This window comes from Nycticebus coucang, chromosome 16 (genome assembly GCF_027406575.1).
Source record: "Nycticebus coucang isolate mNycCou1 chromosome 16, mNycCou1.pri, whole genome shotgun sequence".
NCBI classification, from domain to species: Eukaryota; Metazoa; Chordata; class Mammalia; order Primates; family Lorisidae; genus Nycticebus; species Nycticebus coucang.
The window spans coordinates 78250703-78268365 of NC_069795.1; the positions used below are offsets into that span (position 1 = coordinate 78250703).

General features: G+C 45.9%; 1 protein-coding gene across 1 annotated transcript in view; it reads left to right on the forward strand.

Annotated features, from left to right (window-relative positions):
- Window positions 1-587: 587 nt before the first annotated feature.
- XXYLT1 (xyloside xylosyltransferase 1) overlaps window positions 588-17663 on the forward strand; it is a 204124-nt gene continuing 187048 nt past the window's right edge. Inside the window, exon 1 of the mRNA XM_053564546.1 lies at window positions 588-1180. Within this exon, the coding sequence (XP_053420521.1) occupies window positions 677-1180 (504 nt within the window). The 5' untranslated portion in view covers window positions 588-676. The remainder of the gene's footprint in view (window positions 1181-17663) is intronic.

Sequence of the window (17663 nt, forward strand, 5' to 3'; positions counted from 1 at the left end):
GGGCTCTGAACTATCGCGGTGTTTTGGGCAGCGAGGTTCCCCTGCTGGCCATATCCTTTAGGTTACCTCTTGTCTGTCTCAGAGGTGTCAAGCGCGGTGGGGAGGTACTCAAGTGTAATTACTATTTGCATGAAAGAGTAAGGAGCTTAAATAGTTTAAATTCTTTATCTCCAGCTGGTCTCCAGGGTATGAAGTGAGTGGAGGAAGAAGGCGTAAAGCCTCTAACAAATTAGGAAGAAAAGATACAGAAATAAAAATTTCTCCTCTTCCTGCGTCTAGTTTATCTTTTTGCTATCTGAAAGTCCTGCATGGGGTAGCCTTTAAAGGCTCAGCTTCGAGATCTAGGCTCTGGTGCTGGGCACGTAGGGGCGTCAGTCTCACAGGCTGCACAGCAGGAGCGCCTTCTGTGGCTGGATTCTCCGGGTGCTCCCACCAAGCTGGGCTGGCTGAGTCCGCGCGTTGCGCGTCCGGCCTTTAATCCCGGAGAACCTAGGACCCGGCAGCTGCCATCAGCCCTGGCCCCGCCTCTCCGCACATCAGCGCTTCCGATTGGCTCTGGGCGGTACGGCTCCGCCTCCGCTATGGCCGCCGCCTGCCGCCGAGGCTGCTAAGTGGCTGCCAGGGTTCTGGTCTTCGCCGGCGCTCCCTGGCTTCTGGGTCCGCTGGCTCGTGGCGCATGGGCCTGCTCCGAGGCTGGCCCACATGCGCTCGGGCCATGGCGCGCCTGGGTCCTGTGCGCTCCCACTACTGCGCCCTGCTGCTGGCTGCGGCGCTTGCCGTCTGTGCTTTCTACTACCTAGGCTCGGGCCGGGAGACCTTCTCCAGCGCCACCAAGAGGCTGAAGGAGGCCCGCTCAGGGGTACCCGCCGCGCCCTCGCCGCCAGCGCCGGAGGTGATGCGGGGCTTGGTGGCAACTGCCCCCGGCGCCAAGGGCAAGAGCCTGGAGGGTGGGGGAGCCGGGCCGGTGGACTACCACCTGCTGATGATGTTCACCAAGGCAGAGCACAACGCCGCGTTGCAGGCCAAGGCCCGTGTCGCTCTTCGCTCGCTGCTGCGCCTCGCCAAGTTCGAGACGCACGAGGTGCTTAACCTTCACTTCGTGAGCGAGGAAACCAGCCGCGAGGTGGCCAAGGTCCTGCTGCGGGAGCTCCTGCCGCCCGCCGCGGGCTTCAAGTGTAAGGTGAGCGGGGCTGCGGCCAGGGACTCCCGGCGGGTGGCCCACTCGGGTGTAGGTGAGGTGCATGCGCGTTCCCGGCAGAGCTCCAGGGGTTGAGGGGTAGAGTCTTCACTGCCCTGCCCACTTGCAACGCCTGTGACCTAACTCCCTTCGCCCTTCAAGGCCTAAATGTGCGTTCACAGCTTGCCTGAGGCCTTGCCCGGGGGCGTGTCCGGGAGCCAGAAGAGCTTCGCTGGTGCAGGAGTGAAGCTGCAGTGTTAAACGGACCTGAACACCCTTGGGTTCCTCTCCCCTACTTCCAAATAAGTGCAGCCCCTTGGAGAATCAGCATGCCCCCTTTTTCTGGTGTTGCAGGGTGCAGCAGTGCCTCAGAGACTGCATCTCTTTTTATACTCCTCGGTCTTTGACTTTTGAAGAGGGGATTGGTCATTCGAAGGCACCATTAGGTCGTCCATGCCAAATCTGCCCGACAGGGTCTTGGGGAGGCCTCTGGATGTGTTTAAGTTGAGTGACATTTCTCGTGGCTCTTAAGGGATTTCTGTGGGATACGGTCAAACCTAGTGTGAACCATCTCATCTCTCTGCGTCCCCTTCTCCTCTGCCCTGAAGGGTCACGAACCCATTAAGAGGAACAGAAACCGCAGGTTCCTCTAAGTGAGGAAGGGAAGGTGTAAAAGGAAAAGCTATGATCTGAGGAGAGCACAACTAGCCACATTGTCCAGGCCGGACCAACATGCCACCGTGGCAGCTCACATCTCTGCCCACCGTCTCACTTCACTGCTTGGCTCTGCTTGTTCAAGTCTGGGTTCCTGACTTGACGCGAATTACTTCATTCAAGTTGTTTGCCTCATTTTGACCTGATAAGTACAGCGGGAATTCATGGGATTTTTGGATAAGGAGTAGTAGATGATGCAGGGGTTCTCAAACTGCGGCCTGCGGGCCCACATGAGGCAGTGTGATTGTATTTGTTTCCGTTTTGTTTTTTTTTTTACTTCAAGATAAGATACGTGCAGTGTGCATAGGAATTTGTGCATAAATTTTTTTTTTTTTTAAACTATGGTCCGGCCATCCAACGATCTGAGGGACAGTGAACTGGCTCCCTGTTTAAAAAGTTTGAGGACGCCTGAAAAGGATGGAGACTGATGTTGTTTGGGGAAGGGTGCTAAGGCTATGACTGAGTGAGTGACTAAGGGGAGCTGCTGCCAAGGTCCTGCAGGATTCAGGAGGGTCCTTGTTGCCTAGAGGGTCAAGTCCTAATTTTTAGGGCTCTTTGTGTTATGAGCCTGGCCCTCCTTTCTGGCTTCCTCTCCTTCTTTACATGAACCTTATATCTTAACTGTAGTGAAGGCACCTTTACACAAGCTGTACTTTCTGCTCAGAAAGTTTCTTAGGCCCTTGACCACGCTTTACTCAACTTTCACCTTCCTGAGAATGCTCCTAGACTCAGGACTATTGTGCCCAACCCTCCACAGCTCTTGGTTCCTGCCCTCTCCATTGCATCCTAGGCTAATGTTTTTCTCTTTGTGCCTCATTTCCCCTTTAAGGAGCCCTTCTCTTTTGTAAGAAAAGGTCCAGAGCAGTGTTTTTCAACCTTTTTTTTATCTCATGGTACACTTGAACCTATAAACTTCTGTGGCATCCTTCAATTATGCTGATCAAAAAAAGAGTAAAATACCTTTTTTGATTTATTTATTAACACAAACAAAATGCAATATCACAGCCAAAGAATAAAACAACTTATCACAATTTGTAATAAAAAGATAACAATTAAAATTCTTTAAAAACTTACTTATATGTATTTATTTTTCTGTTATTATAATTTAGCATTTAATGATATCTGCATTTGACTTTTTTAAGATTATTTTCTTTGCAAGGTCAAAAATTTTTTTTTTTTTTGGACAGAGTCTTAAGCTGTTGCCCCAGGTAGAGTGCTGTGGTATCACAGCTCACAGCAACCTCAAACTCTTGGGCTTAAGTGATTCTCTTGTCTCAGCCTCCCAAGTAGCTGGGACTACAGGCACCTGCCACAGTGCCTGGCTGTTTTTTGGTTGTAGTTGTCATTGTTATTTGGCAGGCCCGGGGCTGGATTCGAACCCGCCAGCTCTGGTGTATGTGGCTGGCACCCTAGCTGCTGAGCTACAGGCACTGAGCCAAGGTCAAATTTTGGACAGACACACTGGTTTTTTTTTTTTTAAGTTTTTGGCCAGGGCTGGGTTTGAACCCACCACCTCCGGCGTATGGGCCAGCGCCCTACTCCTTTGAGCCACAGGTGCCACCTTATAATTGATACTTTTAATGGTGCATTGTAGGACCTTTTGTAGTTCAGGCACTAATGATTTTGATGCTAGCACTTCTTTGTGTAGAAAATAGTGCATAAAAATAATTTTTGGATTTTTTTTGTACGAGTGTAACAAATCCTTTTACACCTCCAGACACAGATGGGACCCCATTGGTACAAATACTTAGGCAGGAATCCCAAGACAAGTTATTAGATTAAAATAATTACTGATTAAATAAAAAATATCTTGGCCCTTTGTTGTTGTTTGGAGTGGCCAACAAAATAAAAACTGTTCTGTGATTTCTTCTTTATAGACAAATCTACTGAATGCTAAAAGTTGGGGTTTACCAATAGATTCATCCAACTGAATTACAAACCTGTTTACTTCTCTGAGGTGAAATATTACTTGAAATTCTATATTTTCAGGTAAATCCTTAACACACCAAGAAATTGTATTACCTGAAAGTGGAATTTTAAAAATTTCCTTTTCGTTTTCTTCTCTGAACATTCTCTTTACAATTGCACAGGCTCGTAAAATGATGGATTCTGCAATTGTACAAGATTTTATTTTCCTAGCTAGGATTTCTGCAACTGCGTAACTCGCTTCTTGTGCTTATCTGATACCATTTGCATATTTGGTCCCTATTTTTGCTTGTTTAGCATTACTGAGCGCAAGTCATCTGAAATATTCCACTGACTTTTCAGACAAGTGTGAATTTCTAGATCATAAATGTCTCTTTAGTTTACAAGAAACCATAGCTTCCTTTGCTCCTGTTTCACCGCAAATTACACGTGTGGAACGTGGTAGATTTCCTTTACTACAAATGAAACTGAATGATAAATAACCTTCATTATATTGATGACTAATTGTTTTTAATTTAGTTGCTGATGTACTAGACGAAGCAGTATTCGACGCACTAGTGTTGTCTTCTAATTTTTGTTTCTTTACTAAAAGTGTATCCATTTTAATTGAACATTATGTAATAATAAAAAATATCAAATCAAAAATAATAAAAATAAGTACACTAAAAAAAAGAAATACAGGTATTAAATATACTTGGAAAAATTTCAAAATTTTTGAAAGGAAATTATGTCCAAAAATTATGTCCAAATTATGTCCAACTATTCGTAGGATTTGCAAGGAAATTATGTCCAACTGCTTCACTATTTCAATTCTAGACAGAACTGTATGACACATTCAGTATGAGCTCCATCTCCTTGCTACTTCAGGTACACTGAGGGGTTGCTAAGTCACACTGCTTCCTTCACTTTGGATGATTTTGACTTATTTTAGTGTTCATTGGCAAATCCTTGTCAAATTGTGCCATCAATGGCCATGTCTCTAAACGCTATTTTTCAAGGCTACACCCACCCACTTTAGAAATAAGCCAGTGTTTATTATAACAGTAAAATGTTTATTATAGCAATGATATACTTGTATAATCAATTTTAAAAGGTTTTAATTTTGATACATACACTTGATGTACTTTAAACTTCTTTCAAAAATAATTTAGTGTTTAAAAATTTTCAAGGCTCATCTAAGATCTTCTTGTGGTACACTGGTTGAAAAAGCACAGGTCCAGAATGGATTAACAAGCTGTGGTATATGTATACCATGGAATGCTATTCAGCTATTAAAAAAAATGGAGACTTTACATCCTTTGTATTAACCTGGATGGAAGTGGAAGACATTATTCTTAGTAAAGCATCACAAGAATGGAGAAGCATGAATCCTATGTGCTCAATTTTGATATGAGGACAATTAATGACAAGGTTCTGGGGGGGGAAAGCAGAAAGAGGGACAGAGGGAGGGGGGTGGGGCCTTGGTGCGTGTCACACTTTATGGTGGCAAGACATGATTGCAAGAGGGACTTTACCTAACAATTGCAATCAGTGTAACCTGGCTTATTGTACCCTCAATGAATCCCCAACAATAAAAAAAAAAAAAAAAGAAAGAAAAATCACAGGTCCAGAGGGCAGTGTAAATTGACTTGTGTTCGAACACCTTGGGAAGAGGAGGGGAGTTCCTTGCCCACTTATGAACAAATAAGCCAGTCACGGACACCACTGTGGTTAGAGAAGGGCACTGGGGCTGGACTTTGTGCTGTAGGAGGCCAGGAATCCAGGCCTTTAGAGCTTGTGAGTGAAGAGGCCCTTGGGACTCACTGTCTGACTTGGGGTTTTCAGCTTGGGGGCCCATCTTGATTTATCTAATTGGAATCTCTGGGGGTGGGACCTGGCAACCTGTCTCAGGTGATTTTAAGGACTCTAATATTTGAAAAGCCCTGCCCTAGTCTAGGAAAGAAAGCTGAGGCCCTTCACCACAGGGCCTGTCTGGGAAGATCTAGGATTTGACCAGGTCTCCAAATGCCACCTGAAGACCAGCATTGTCATCTCTTCACCTTCTGAGTCAGAGGTAGCAAGCTAGGCCCACTGTACACCCTTGCCAGATCTCAGCCTTCCCTGGCTCCAGCTTCAGCTCCTGTGCACACCTAGTGCTTTCCAACCTGAATGCCTGTGCTCATGTTCCCACTGTTGGGATGCTCTCTCTCCATTGCCATGTGTTGCCCACTGTTAGATACTATTCCCTCATGGGAGCCATCTACGGAGGCTCACCTGAAAGGTAGGTCTTTCTCTTCTCTCTTGTATATCCCTGGTTCTGTGACTGTATCATGTCATTACCTGTCCCTATTCACAGTGCCTGGCACAGAGCTGGCACCAGAAATACTGGTCCAGGGGTGGGTCCAGCCTCAGCACCAGGCTCCTGACTGGGAGCGTGTTTCATGCTCTGACTCTCTGATTTGCCCTCCCTTTGCTGGGCACAGTTCTGACTGCCTTCCCCAAGGCCTGCGACAGCTGTGTGTGGCCCGAGAGAACTGATACCTCCCCTGTTGATATTTGAGGGTTGAGGGTCTGGGGGCTTCTAGCCAGATGGCTGTGGTCAGGTAAGGGTTTATCAGTCCTGCTGTTGGGACTGGTTAAAATTACTCTCCTTACTTTTGAGTTCATATTTTGTGAATTTGTTTCTGTTGGTTCTTTATTTTCTTTAAACATGTGGTTCTAAAAGATTTGCTTATTTTATTTGTGATTTAATTTTTCCTCGGTCTTAGAATATTCCTGAAAAGAATGCTTCTCCTTGTACCAGGGACCACTTCACACTTGCCTTCCCCTTTGGAGACAACCCCCCTACCATCCTTAACTGCTACTTGGCTTTCAGGTCTAGATTTGTGTTGTTTCCTTGGTAAACCTTTCCCAAGCCCCCATTGCACACTCTTAAAGCTCCAAGTACTTTTCCTTGATAACATTAAACACAGTTGTATTTATATAATTATTGAATTAATAACTTGTCTATTTTCCTAGACTCTAAACAACTTATGGGAGTTTAAAGGTATCGCCAGCACCTAACATCATGTTTTATATACATGAGTGTCTTATATACATTTTGTACAGAGAATTGTTTTTTCCTATTGATTAGGAAGGAGAAAACTAGAGTTTCTCACCCAGGCTGCTGCCACCTTTGGAGCTGGTGCCTCCTCATTGCATCTGCTTCTGGGGCTCACAGCCGCTACCACCACCACCACTGTCACCCTAGGAGTTGGTGTGGCTTGTGGTGGTGTGAGCCAAGGTGACAGGCTCTGCCTCATACTGCACTGGGCTGTTCATGAAGCATGTTGGCCATGAGTATGGACCCCAGAAAACAAAAGTATAAGATGATAAAGTGCAAAATGGTTCTTTGTACTGGAAGGATACAGTTCATGACAATGACTTTGCGCCCTGCCTTTCTGCATGGGTCAAATCAGAGTGACAGGCACCGCCCAGTGAGTGATCCCTACCTGTCTGGCTGTGACCCACCCTCCACTGAGTTTCCTTACTCCTTCACTGAAGCTCTGAGGTTCCCTGCAGGGACCCTCTGGTTCCATATCTCACCAGCCACAGACGGCTCATAACAGAGACCTTTTTGCGCAGTGCTGTTCTGGGGCAACATTGGGGTCTGGGGAACAACAACATCTATGGCACAAACTCCTATGTTCTCAGCATGTGGCACAAATGGGTCTCAAGGGAGAGACTCAGGGCTGTGTGTATGGGAGCAGCTGCACCTACCTGCTCAGCTCCTTGGGTGGCCCGGTTGACGAAGGCTGGCCAGGCTTTCACTGTGACACCCTCAGTTAGGCCCCAAGATGAACAACCTGCAGCAGGGCATGGTTGGCCTCAAGACTGGGGATATCGCCATCTCTGAACTGGAAATGGCAGGCTTTTTCGCCAGCAGTGTGGCATTGACTGGGTCCTTTCCGGTGATGGCAGGACAAATGTGAGAAGGCCAGTTTCAAAGCTGATGTCGTGGGCTCCTGTTAATACCCTGTTTCTCTGAAAATAAGACAGTGTCTTTTTTTAAGGTGTGCTCCCAAAGATGCACTAGGTCTTATTTTCAGGGGACGTCTTATCTTTCCTGTAAGTAGGTCTTATTTTCGGAGGATGTCTTATTTTCGAGGAAACAGGGTAGCAAGTCTGCAAAACCGCAGCCTAACACGAAAACAAAGAGAGGGCCTATAACCAGGCAGGGGCCTGTGTTGTCCCCTCTACCTGTAAAGTATAACGTGGACATTCCTATCTGCCATAACAGCGCCTCAGGAGGGGCCGTCCCGCGGGCTGCATGGCCCCAGCAGGTGGTTCAGGCGCTTCCAGCTCAGCTTCCTCCTTTGGCCCCACCATAGCAGAGAACCCACAGCAGCCATCCCAAACCTGCTAAGTTGCCTCTTGCAACAGAAGCACAGCATCTAGGCAGAGTGGAGGGGCCAGCAGTGATAGTACCTCTTGTGGAAATACCCCGCCTGATTCTGTCCTGCTGTAGAATACCACTCTGTCCTTCAAAACCTGCATGCTGCCCACAGCTATCATCTCAGAGAGTTTGATTGGAATCATGAAAGCAGATGTGTGTTTATAAAGAGCTATGCTGAGGATGACCTTCACCACTCTGCTGAGTACTCCAGTTGGTGTACTGGTGTAATGGGACACGGCAGTAGGTGCCTGGACAGGGCGTTCCGCCTCAGGAGCAGCAAAAGGCAAGTCTTTGTCTACTTGCTCTTCCGTGTCAACAGCAGCGGGCGATTCCGTGGGGTGGCTGAGATGAAGTCCCCCATGGGCTGCGCAACCAGTCCTGGGGTCTGGTCTCAGGACATCAAAGGGGAAGTTCACTGTGAAGTGGATTTTTGTCGAGGATGTGCCCAGTAACCAGCTCCGGCACGTCAGACTGGAGAATAATGATAAACTGGTCACAGACGTCTGCAGCACACAGGAGGCGCCCTTAGAGCAAAACAAGCGAAAATTCCTGCTTCCTCCAAGGCTCCGTCTTCAAAGACTTCTCAAGTTGAGCAGCACCAGGAGGAGGAGGTGATGTGCAGTAAGGACCAAGCCCATTTCTTCTGTACGCTGACATTCTATTGTGAAAATCCTATTTAACAAAACGCGTGCTTGGGCAGCTCCAGCGTACCATCCTGTTCAGGGTGAGTGTTGCATCTTGACTTTCTTTGTAGTTTATTTTTGCCCAGGTGGATCTGCATTCATTTGTATTTTTTCTCTGGGTTATGATAATATAGAATTCACTAATAAAGGAATATTTTTTTATTTTTGTCTGCTTATCAGTCAGACTGAGCTAATATGAAATGCAAGTATCCTTGGAAACAAAACAGCAAAACCCTAATCTACGTCAAAGATTTCTTTTATTCTGGCAGAAATTATGTTTTTACCGGTATAGTTATTTAATATCTCTATAGGAGACTTCATGTTTCTCACCCCTTCATCGCTTTATAGCAAACGTAAGAAACCATGAGTTGTTTTGTCACTTAGAGGATTCTGTTAAAATCTCTTCAGAATACTGCAGTGGAAAGATTATTGATCACCTTGATCTCCTGGCTTGCCATTTTCAAAGTTTGTTATCCGTCTAAAATGCTTATCTGCCTCTTTGATTTTTCTACTAGACAGATAAGTTTTAGTTTTTTGAATTTGGTAAACACACTTAGTTTGTTTGGAAAGTCTGTCTTTTCACAACCCGTTGCCCAGCCCAAGCTTTGCCCGCACTGCCCTGTTGTCTGACCTGGCTGGGGGTAAGGGGTGGGGTTCCACGTGTGGAGGGTCTGGAGATGTCTCAGGTCTGGTTCAGTGCTCAGAAATTCTTAGGTGCCTTTTGATCATTTAAAATTTCCTCCTTTTTCTTTGTCTGAGAACCCTAATGCCTCTTAAGTTTTGATATACCAATAATGCTGTGCTTTAAATATAGGATTGGGTAGCAAGTGCTGTGGATGATGCCACCAATTTTAAATTTCACTGTGTCTAATTTTTTTTTTTCCTGATAATTAGGTAAAAACAAACAAAACCTTTTAGAAAAGGAATTTGCTGATGTGTTTTGGGGAATGAGGGATCATTGAAGATCTTTCCACCCCCTAGAATTTGAGTTTCAGTATGTAAATGGTGCTGATGCCTGACATTCAGCCCACGGAATCTGTCCGTGCCCATTGTAGGGGGTCTTTACTGTCTTAAAGAGCAGACACCCTCTGACAACTCCTTACTCCATCAGGCCTTCTGAGTTAAAGTTTAAGCTATGTCATTTAGACTTGTATTTAGAAGATATCACTCCCTCTGAACAGTCATTGCTCACACGGTGTCATGGATAACATCGGGTAACTTTCTCCTAAGAGAAGACAAGCCTTAGTAATCTTTTTTGTTTTTTTGCTATTTAGCAAAAAAAAAAAAAAAAAGAAAGAAAGAAAGAAAGAAACCAAGAAAAAAACAAACCTCTCAGGTAGCAGAGCAGTCCAGAGTATATGGCATAATAGGTAAGGAAATTTGCCCAAGGCCACTTGGGGAATTACTGACCCAGTTGGGGTTAGACCTTCATCCTAGGCCAGTGTTATTCCCTTTGTCCCATATTTCTCCTTTAAAGAGCATTTTTCCTAAGATAAAGCCAGGGGGCAATTTACCCCCAGGGAGAATTGACTTGAGTGGTATTAGAACAGCTTGGGAAGAGCAAGGCAGCTCCCTGCCCACTCAGCTGCTTAGAGACAGCCTGGAGGCTCCTCTTTCCTGGGGGTGACTCTGGGACTCCACTGTGGCTGCAAGATGTGGAGCTGGATCACCAGGGACTGGCAGAGGGCTGTGCCCACATCTGGAGGTCTCTGGTCAGGCCATTGCCAAGTGATGTAGGACTACCTTTTAACTAAAATGGTTGTGGAAATAGATGATACATTATTAATGACCTTAGAGCAGTCTTTTTCAACTTTTTTTTTTTTTTATCTCACAACACACTCAAACCTATAATTAAACCTTTGTGGCACACTTAAATTATGTTGATCAAAAAAAAATAAAAAAGGAATATATTTACTGTGTTTTGAACTTCTTTTGAAAGTAATTTAATTAATGGTCTTTAAAATTTTTCTTGGCATACCTTAGATCCTCTCAGGGCACACCAGTACGCCACGGCACACCAGTTGAAAATCACTGCCTTAGATTCTATTTAGGTTAATTAAATATTAGCTAAAAAGAATTCATTTAACCAGAAAATTACTGTTTTGACTATTATTAAAAGGTTTTCAAAACCTGATAGTTTCTTATCTCCTAACAATATGAAAATATATTCTTTGTTAACTTATTAATGACTGTCTGAACCTGTTACGTTCCAGGCAGCAGGGTAGAGCTGTTTCTTGCCTACACGGTAGGCCCATTTTCGAACTGCATCAGAATCACCTGGGGACACTTACTAAAAATACAGAATCCTGGGTCTTGTCCTGGGATTCTGTCCCTGTCTGTGGATCTGAATCCTGGGCAGGGCCTGGGAATCTGTCTGGAGCTGCGTAGGCAGGCTTGGGAGTGACTGCTGTAGAGAGAGCCGGAGTGCTTGGTGCTCTCCTGGTCATCTCAGGGGTCCCCTCCTCTGTGCAGCCTTCCCTGGGGGGCAGCGTGACTGGCACGTCCTCGGCCTTCAGGAACCACTGGATGAGCAGCTGTCTTTCATCCAGGCTGTTCTGGCACTGCTGACCTGGGAAAGGCTGTGGCATTCACCTTGTTAAAATGGAGATGTGTGAACACTTCCATATGAAATCGCCAGTGGCTCCTGACCACCTGGTGTTACAGATCCTGGAACGTTCTGGACCCATAGCAGCTGGCTGAGCTGCAGGAAAGGCTGGCCCTTCTCATGGAGCTTCGCTTGCTCTGCTTCCGAGCCATCTGCTCACTCGTTCTGCCTGTCAAGTGGAATCACACACTTAGAAAACTTACGACTTTTCTGTGAGGCTTTTCTTGCTGTGTGAGTTTGGACAGAGTTTATCATGAAAACCCCAAATAATAGCAGCTTACACAAGATTGAGCTAATCTCCCATCTCAGTGAAGTCCAGAGGTAGGCATTCCTGGGCCGGCTGGGGGGCTTCAGGAAGTTGTCAGGGTCCTGGGTTCTTTGCAGCTTCACCAGCCCTAGGGAGTGGCCCCGACTTTGCTGTCCAGTGTGGCTGCTAGAGCTTTGGCCATCACATCTGTGTAGTGTGTTATGCTTAGTCCAGTTTAGTCCAGTGCTGCTATGTCCATTATTTGGGGTCAGGACATGGTTCTACTCTACTGACTTCTGGGAAAATAAACACAGTGAGCAGGCCTCGGGGCACCTCCCATATCTCAGCCCGACCCCCAGTGACCAGCCCGTTCTGCAGAGTCCTGGCAGGGCCTCCCAGCCACTGCGGATGCACCCTTCATGGGTACAGAAATGCTGCTGCTTTGTGTTTTTCTCCTGTGCTATCCTACGTTATCCCTGAGCCTCTTTCTGAAGGAACCCTCATGCCATCTCTCATATTTGCGTATGTCTTGTATGAACATATTTATTTCTCCATTCATTTAACAGGTGCTCTTGAGGGCCTATCCCTCTGGCAGGCACTGTTCTAGGTGCTCGTGAACAGCTGGGAGCAAAACAAAGTCCCGGCCCTTGTGCAGCTTACATTCTAGGATTGTGGGGAAGTGTAAAAGAGAGACTTTAAACAAATCAATCAATATAGGAAGAATCAGACTGAGATGAATTCTGCGGGGAAAGCAAAGCAGGATAAGGAGGCTGGGCTCGTGCAAGTGTCAAGGGTGGGGAGTTGTTAGCTCCTGTATAGGTGGTTAAGGAAGGCTCCACTGACAAGGTGACATTCAAGCAGAGACTGCAGGAAGTGAGGGAGTAACTGTTGGCAAGACGCTGCAGCGTGATGGCCTTAGGTCGCAGTGTGCTCCACATGTTTCAGAAAATTCGGGTCCCGTTTACTTGTTTGCAGCCTCTCTCTTCCTGCTAGAGCAGGCGTCCTCAAACTGTGGCCCGCGGGCCACATGAAGCGGTGTGAATTGCATTTGTTCCCGTTTTGTTTTTCTTATTTGTTCAAAATAAGATATGTGCAGTGTGCATAGGAATTTGTTCATAGTTTTTTTTTTTTTTAACTATAGTCCGGCCCTCCAACGGTCTGAGGGACAGTGAATTGGCCCCCTGTTTAAAAAGTTTGAGGACCCCTGTACTAGAACATAACCTCCATGAAGGCAGAGATCTTACTTGCCTTCTTCATCTCTTGAGGTTTACAGGAAACCCATAAATGTCATCCCTATTTCTGGTCTGAGTTGGAAGTGACAGATGGGCATAGTGGGCCAGATTTCTGTAGGGACAGGTAGCTTTGGACAGGCACTGGTCCCCTTGTTGGGGTGGACAGGTTCTCCACAGGTAGGTTCCAGAGAAGAAAAGGAGAGGCGGAGGCTGGGGCAGGCATCCTCCCAGGTGCCACCATCAGATTGCTTTCTCTCCTGGCCTGAGGAGGAGTCAGTGTATGTGGTGGGGAAGGAGGGAGGGGGCAGGGAGCTGGAGCCCAGGAGCCTTGGCCTCATAGAGCATCCTCCCTGTAGTAGCATGAAACAGTGGAAGGGGAGGTGCATGAAACGGTGCAAAACAGGCACCTCACTTTTTAAGAAATTGTTCTTTCCCTAACTTACCTGGTCCCATGAGACTCACTCCCACAGAATTTCCCCAGGCTTATGAGAGAGGCATTAATCCCTCTTAATGACCCAATCGCCTCTTAAAGGCCCCACCTCCCAACACTGCTACACCAGGGATAAAATTTCCAATGCATGAATTCTGGGGAGCACATACCATAGCACCTACTTACAAGTGCTTGTTGGATTCCAGGAGGAGCACGGGCTGAGGCCCAGGAGTGAAAAGACAGATGTTAAAGCTCCAGAGGCACTGGGGGAGTCCCAGAGTTTCTTTTAACGCAAGGGGTAGCTTGGGAAAAATGAAGACCTCAGCTCCTGAGAAAATGCTGAGTGTGAAGATTTCAATGCTGGCTGCTTTGTTGTTGAAACTAATGACAAACCGGTGACACTGGAAATGTACTTGGTTTTCTACCTTGTGACAACAGCGGGCACCTTATACCTAAATGAAACTTTTGACTAAGTTAAGACAGTGTGGGAAAGAGGTGATCAAGAAAAAAAGTGTCTTGAAGTGACAGGCTCTTGGAAAAGATAGGGTTACATTTTATACGATAGTATTTAGAGAACAGTGCATATTTTACCAAATGCGTTTAACAGAGGCATTCCTTTAAATTGTTCTTGTGAAAACAACAGTAGTAGTTTATGTGTCAGTGTATGTTTTGCAGAGAAAACTTCATAATCAGGGATGTGTAGGGAATAACTTTGTATCGATTGTATCAAATATAATAAACTCTAAATGATTCCACAAGGATATGTTTAAATTATATAAGGAAAAGCTTGTAACACAGGCCAGGGATCATTACATAGATCAGTGTTTTCAGCCTTTTTTATCTGATGGTACACTTGAACCTATAGTTAAACTTCCATGGCACACTTAAATTGTATTGATCAAAAAAAGTAAAATATATATACTTACTGTACGATTTAATTAGTGATCTTTAAAAAATATTGTGGCCCACCTAAGATCCTCTCAGGGCATGCCAGTGGAAAAATCACTGATATAGATAGAATATGCTACTAGATAAGTGACTTATGAATTGTGTAGGAGGCCTCAATGTAAAGATGAAGTCTTGTTTTGGGCATCAGTAATTCCTCACAAATTCCTAACTGTTCTTTGTTCCTACAGACCACTTTTTAAAAGACAGATTATTATTATTTTTTTCAATTAAGAGTTGAGATATAATTCATATACTATAAAATTCATCCCTTGGAAGTATACAATAGTTTTTTTTTTTCTTCTTTGAGACAGAGTCTAACTCTGTTGCCCTGGCTAGAGTGCCATGGCGTTATAGCTCACAGCTACCTCAAACTCTTAGGCTCAAGTGATCCTCTCGCCTCAGCCTCCTGAGGAGCCAGGACTTCAGGTGCCTACTACAATGCCTGGCTAGTTTTCCTATTTTGAGTGGAGACGGGGTCTCACTCTGGCTCAGACTGATCTTGAACTTTTGAGCTCAAGCACTCTAGCCACCTCAGCCTCCCAAAGTGCAAGGATTATAGCCTTGAACCACCATGCCTGACTCACAATAGTGTTTTTTTAGTATATTCCCAAGCTTGTACAAAGTATGACCACTAATTCCAGAACATTTTCATCACCTCAAAAAAAGAAAACCTAAATCTGTTAACAGTCTCTTCCCATTTTCCTGTCTTCCTTCCCCTGTAAACCACTAATCAGCTTTTGGCTCTATAAATTTGTCAATTTTGAACATTTAATATAAATGGACTCATCCAAAGTGTGGTCTTTTGTGTCTGGCTTCATTCTGTGGGTGTGACTCTACATTAAATGAATAACACCTGTTCAGTCCACTTAGGGACCTGGGGAGGCCAAACACTCCACAGGGAGAAACAAGGGTGCAGCCCCTCCCAACATTCCTCACTGGCTTTTATTGACATCTCAGGCATGAGAAAATACAGCACAGTGGAGAGCTTCAAATAGAAAGTAAAGGTTAGAAAACAAGGAGTTTATCTTTAGCTGCATGATCGAACTCACTTCAGTTTTAATCTTATCACTGCTAGTACATGACTTAGGGTTGGGACAGTGTGCTATGTCTAGTGAGTATTGTTTTCAGTACTCAGGGCCAGCAGTGATGCTTGGCTTTTTCCCAGATCACTCTGTCCCTAGTGCCTAGCACTTTTAACCCTATGCTCTAGCCTATATTTCCCCCATTTTTGTTTTTTAGAGCAGATTAAAATTGTTAAAGGGAAACCCAGGAGAGGGGTTTTAATCAGGTTTTTTTTTCCAGGTTTTTAAAATAGTCCAAGTTAATATAACAAATAACCACATCTGTCTGTCCATGTCAGAAAGTTCCTGAGACATTAATTAGCTTATATTTCAAGGGAATTTATTTGTAACCTTTCCCCACATTGTTCACCAAGTATTATGGCTTTTTTCTTTTTTTGAGACAGAGTCTCAACCTGTCCCCCTGGGTACAGTGTTGTGGCATCACAGCTCACAACAACCTCCAACTCCTGGGCTCAAACGATTCTCCTGCCTCTGCCTCCCAAGTAGCTGGGACTACAGGTGCCTGCCACAATGCCTGGCTATTTGTTGGTTGCAGCTATCATTGTTGTTTGGCAGGCGGGTTGGATTCGAACCAGCCAGCTCAGGTGTATGTGGCTGGCGCCTTAGCTGCTTGAGCCACAGGCGCGGAGCCCAAGTATTATGTTTTTAACATTAATACTTCATCCCTTTTTATAGTTGTATAGTACTCCATTGTATGGTTATATCATATTATCCACTCAGCAGGTGATGGACATCTCCGTTGTTTTCACCTTTTGACTATTACAGGTAATGCTGCTGTGAATATTCATTTATAAGTTTTTATGTGGACGAATGTTTTTAGATCTCTTTGGTACAACCTAGGAGTAGAATGGCTGGGTCATATGTGAACCCTGTTTAATCTTTTGAGGAACGCTTCCAAAGCAGCAGCATCATTTTATACTTTCACCAGCAGTGTGTGAGGGTTCGGATTTTTCCACATCCTCGCCAGCACTTGTTGCTGCCTTTTGGATCATAGCTATTCTAGTGGGGTAAGAAGTGGTCTTTCATTTCAGTGTTGATTTTCATTTCCCCAGTGACTAACAGTGAGATGATTACATATTGATAGGGACAACTGCATAAATGTATCTAGTATTTTTCCTATACATTTACTGCAATACATTTTACAAGAAAAACCAGTTGCTTTGAATTTCTCCTCCTTGCCCTAAAAGAAATTATAACATCTCTGGAAATGTGCATATTCTGAAGAACATGGTTTGGAAATTTCTGGTGTGTACAGTAATGTTTTGCCTAAAATCAGCAAGCGGATGTTAACTAGAATGAAGACTTGATTGGGAGGATAATAGTAACAACATTTGTTCAGCACTTTTAGAGTTTATAAAAGCGCCTCATTTGAGCATCTCTGAGACCCGTGGAGGAGGCCTGGCATCCTTGAGGCTGGAAGATCAAGTGTCTCCTAAGATCCTAGAGTAGGAGGAGCCTCAGGGCAAAGCCAGCAGCCCTGCCAAGGAACGGTGGGTATGGGATGAGGAGTGGGCTATAGCTCACCGCACAATCTGGATTATCCCCCTGCGGGGCACCCCAGTAAATACACTCAATCGGAACAAAAACCGTGCTTGCCATGAGTGCACCTTTGTAGCTCCAGGGAGCACTGCGGTCACTAAACGTTGGAACAGGAAGGGAATGCTGACCCCCTGGGTGCAGTGTCCCCTGCAGTGCCGATAGACCCCAGGTCGGAGAGGGGCAGTGACTTAGTGGCTCACAGAGTTGAGAGCCAGACCAGGCCCTTCCCTCTTCTGTTTGCGTGTGGGTGGCCTCGGGTCCCTTGGAAGGGCGGGTTGAGGACCTGCACCCCTCCCCCACAGCGGAGTCGCCAGGGCTCGACCTCTTCACCCACCCCAGTGGAGCCTCCCTCCCTGTTACTCTGGATGTGCGTGGCTGGGGAGGGAGGCTGCACGTCCTGAACCCCAGCACGAGTAGCCTCCCTTCCCTGACCCCGGTGTCGTGGGTAGCCGACCGGGGAGTCAGTATCGCGGAGCTGTCGTGGGGTGGGATGGACACCACATATTTGTCGTTTGCTTCAGGAGGAGCGGAGAGCGCTGGTACGGTCAGCCCTAAGGCCTCCCGGGCCTGGAGGTGGAGCTACCGGATGGTCCGCAGCGACCGCGTCCTCCGCGAGACCCGCGGGCCTGGTGCAGAGCTCGCCTTCACTCCCGCCGCGCGCGCCCC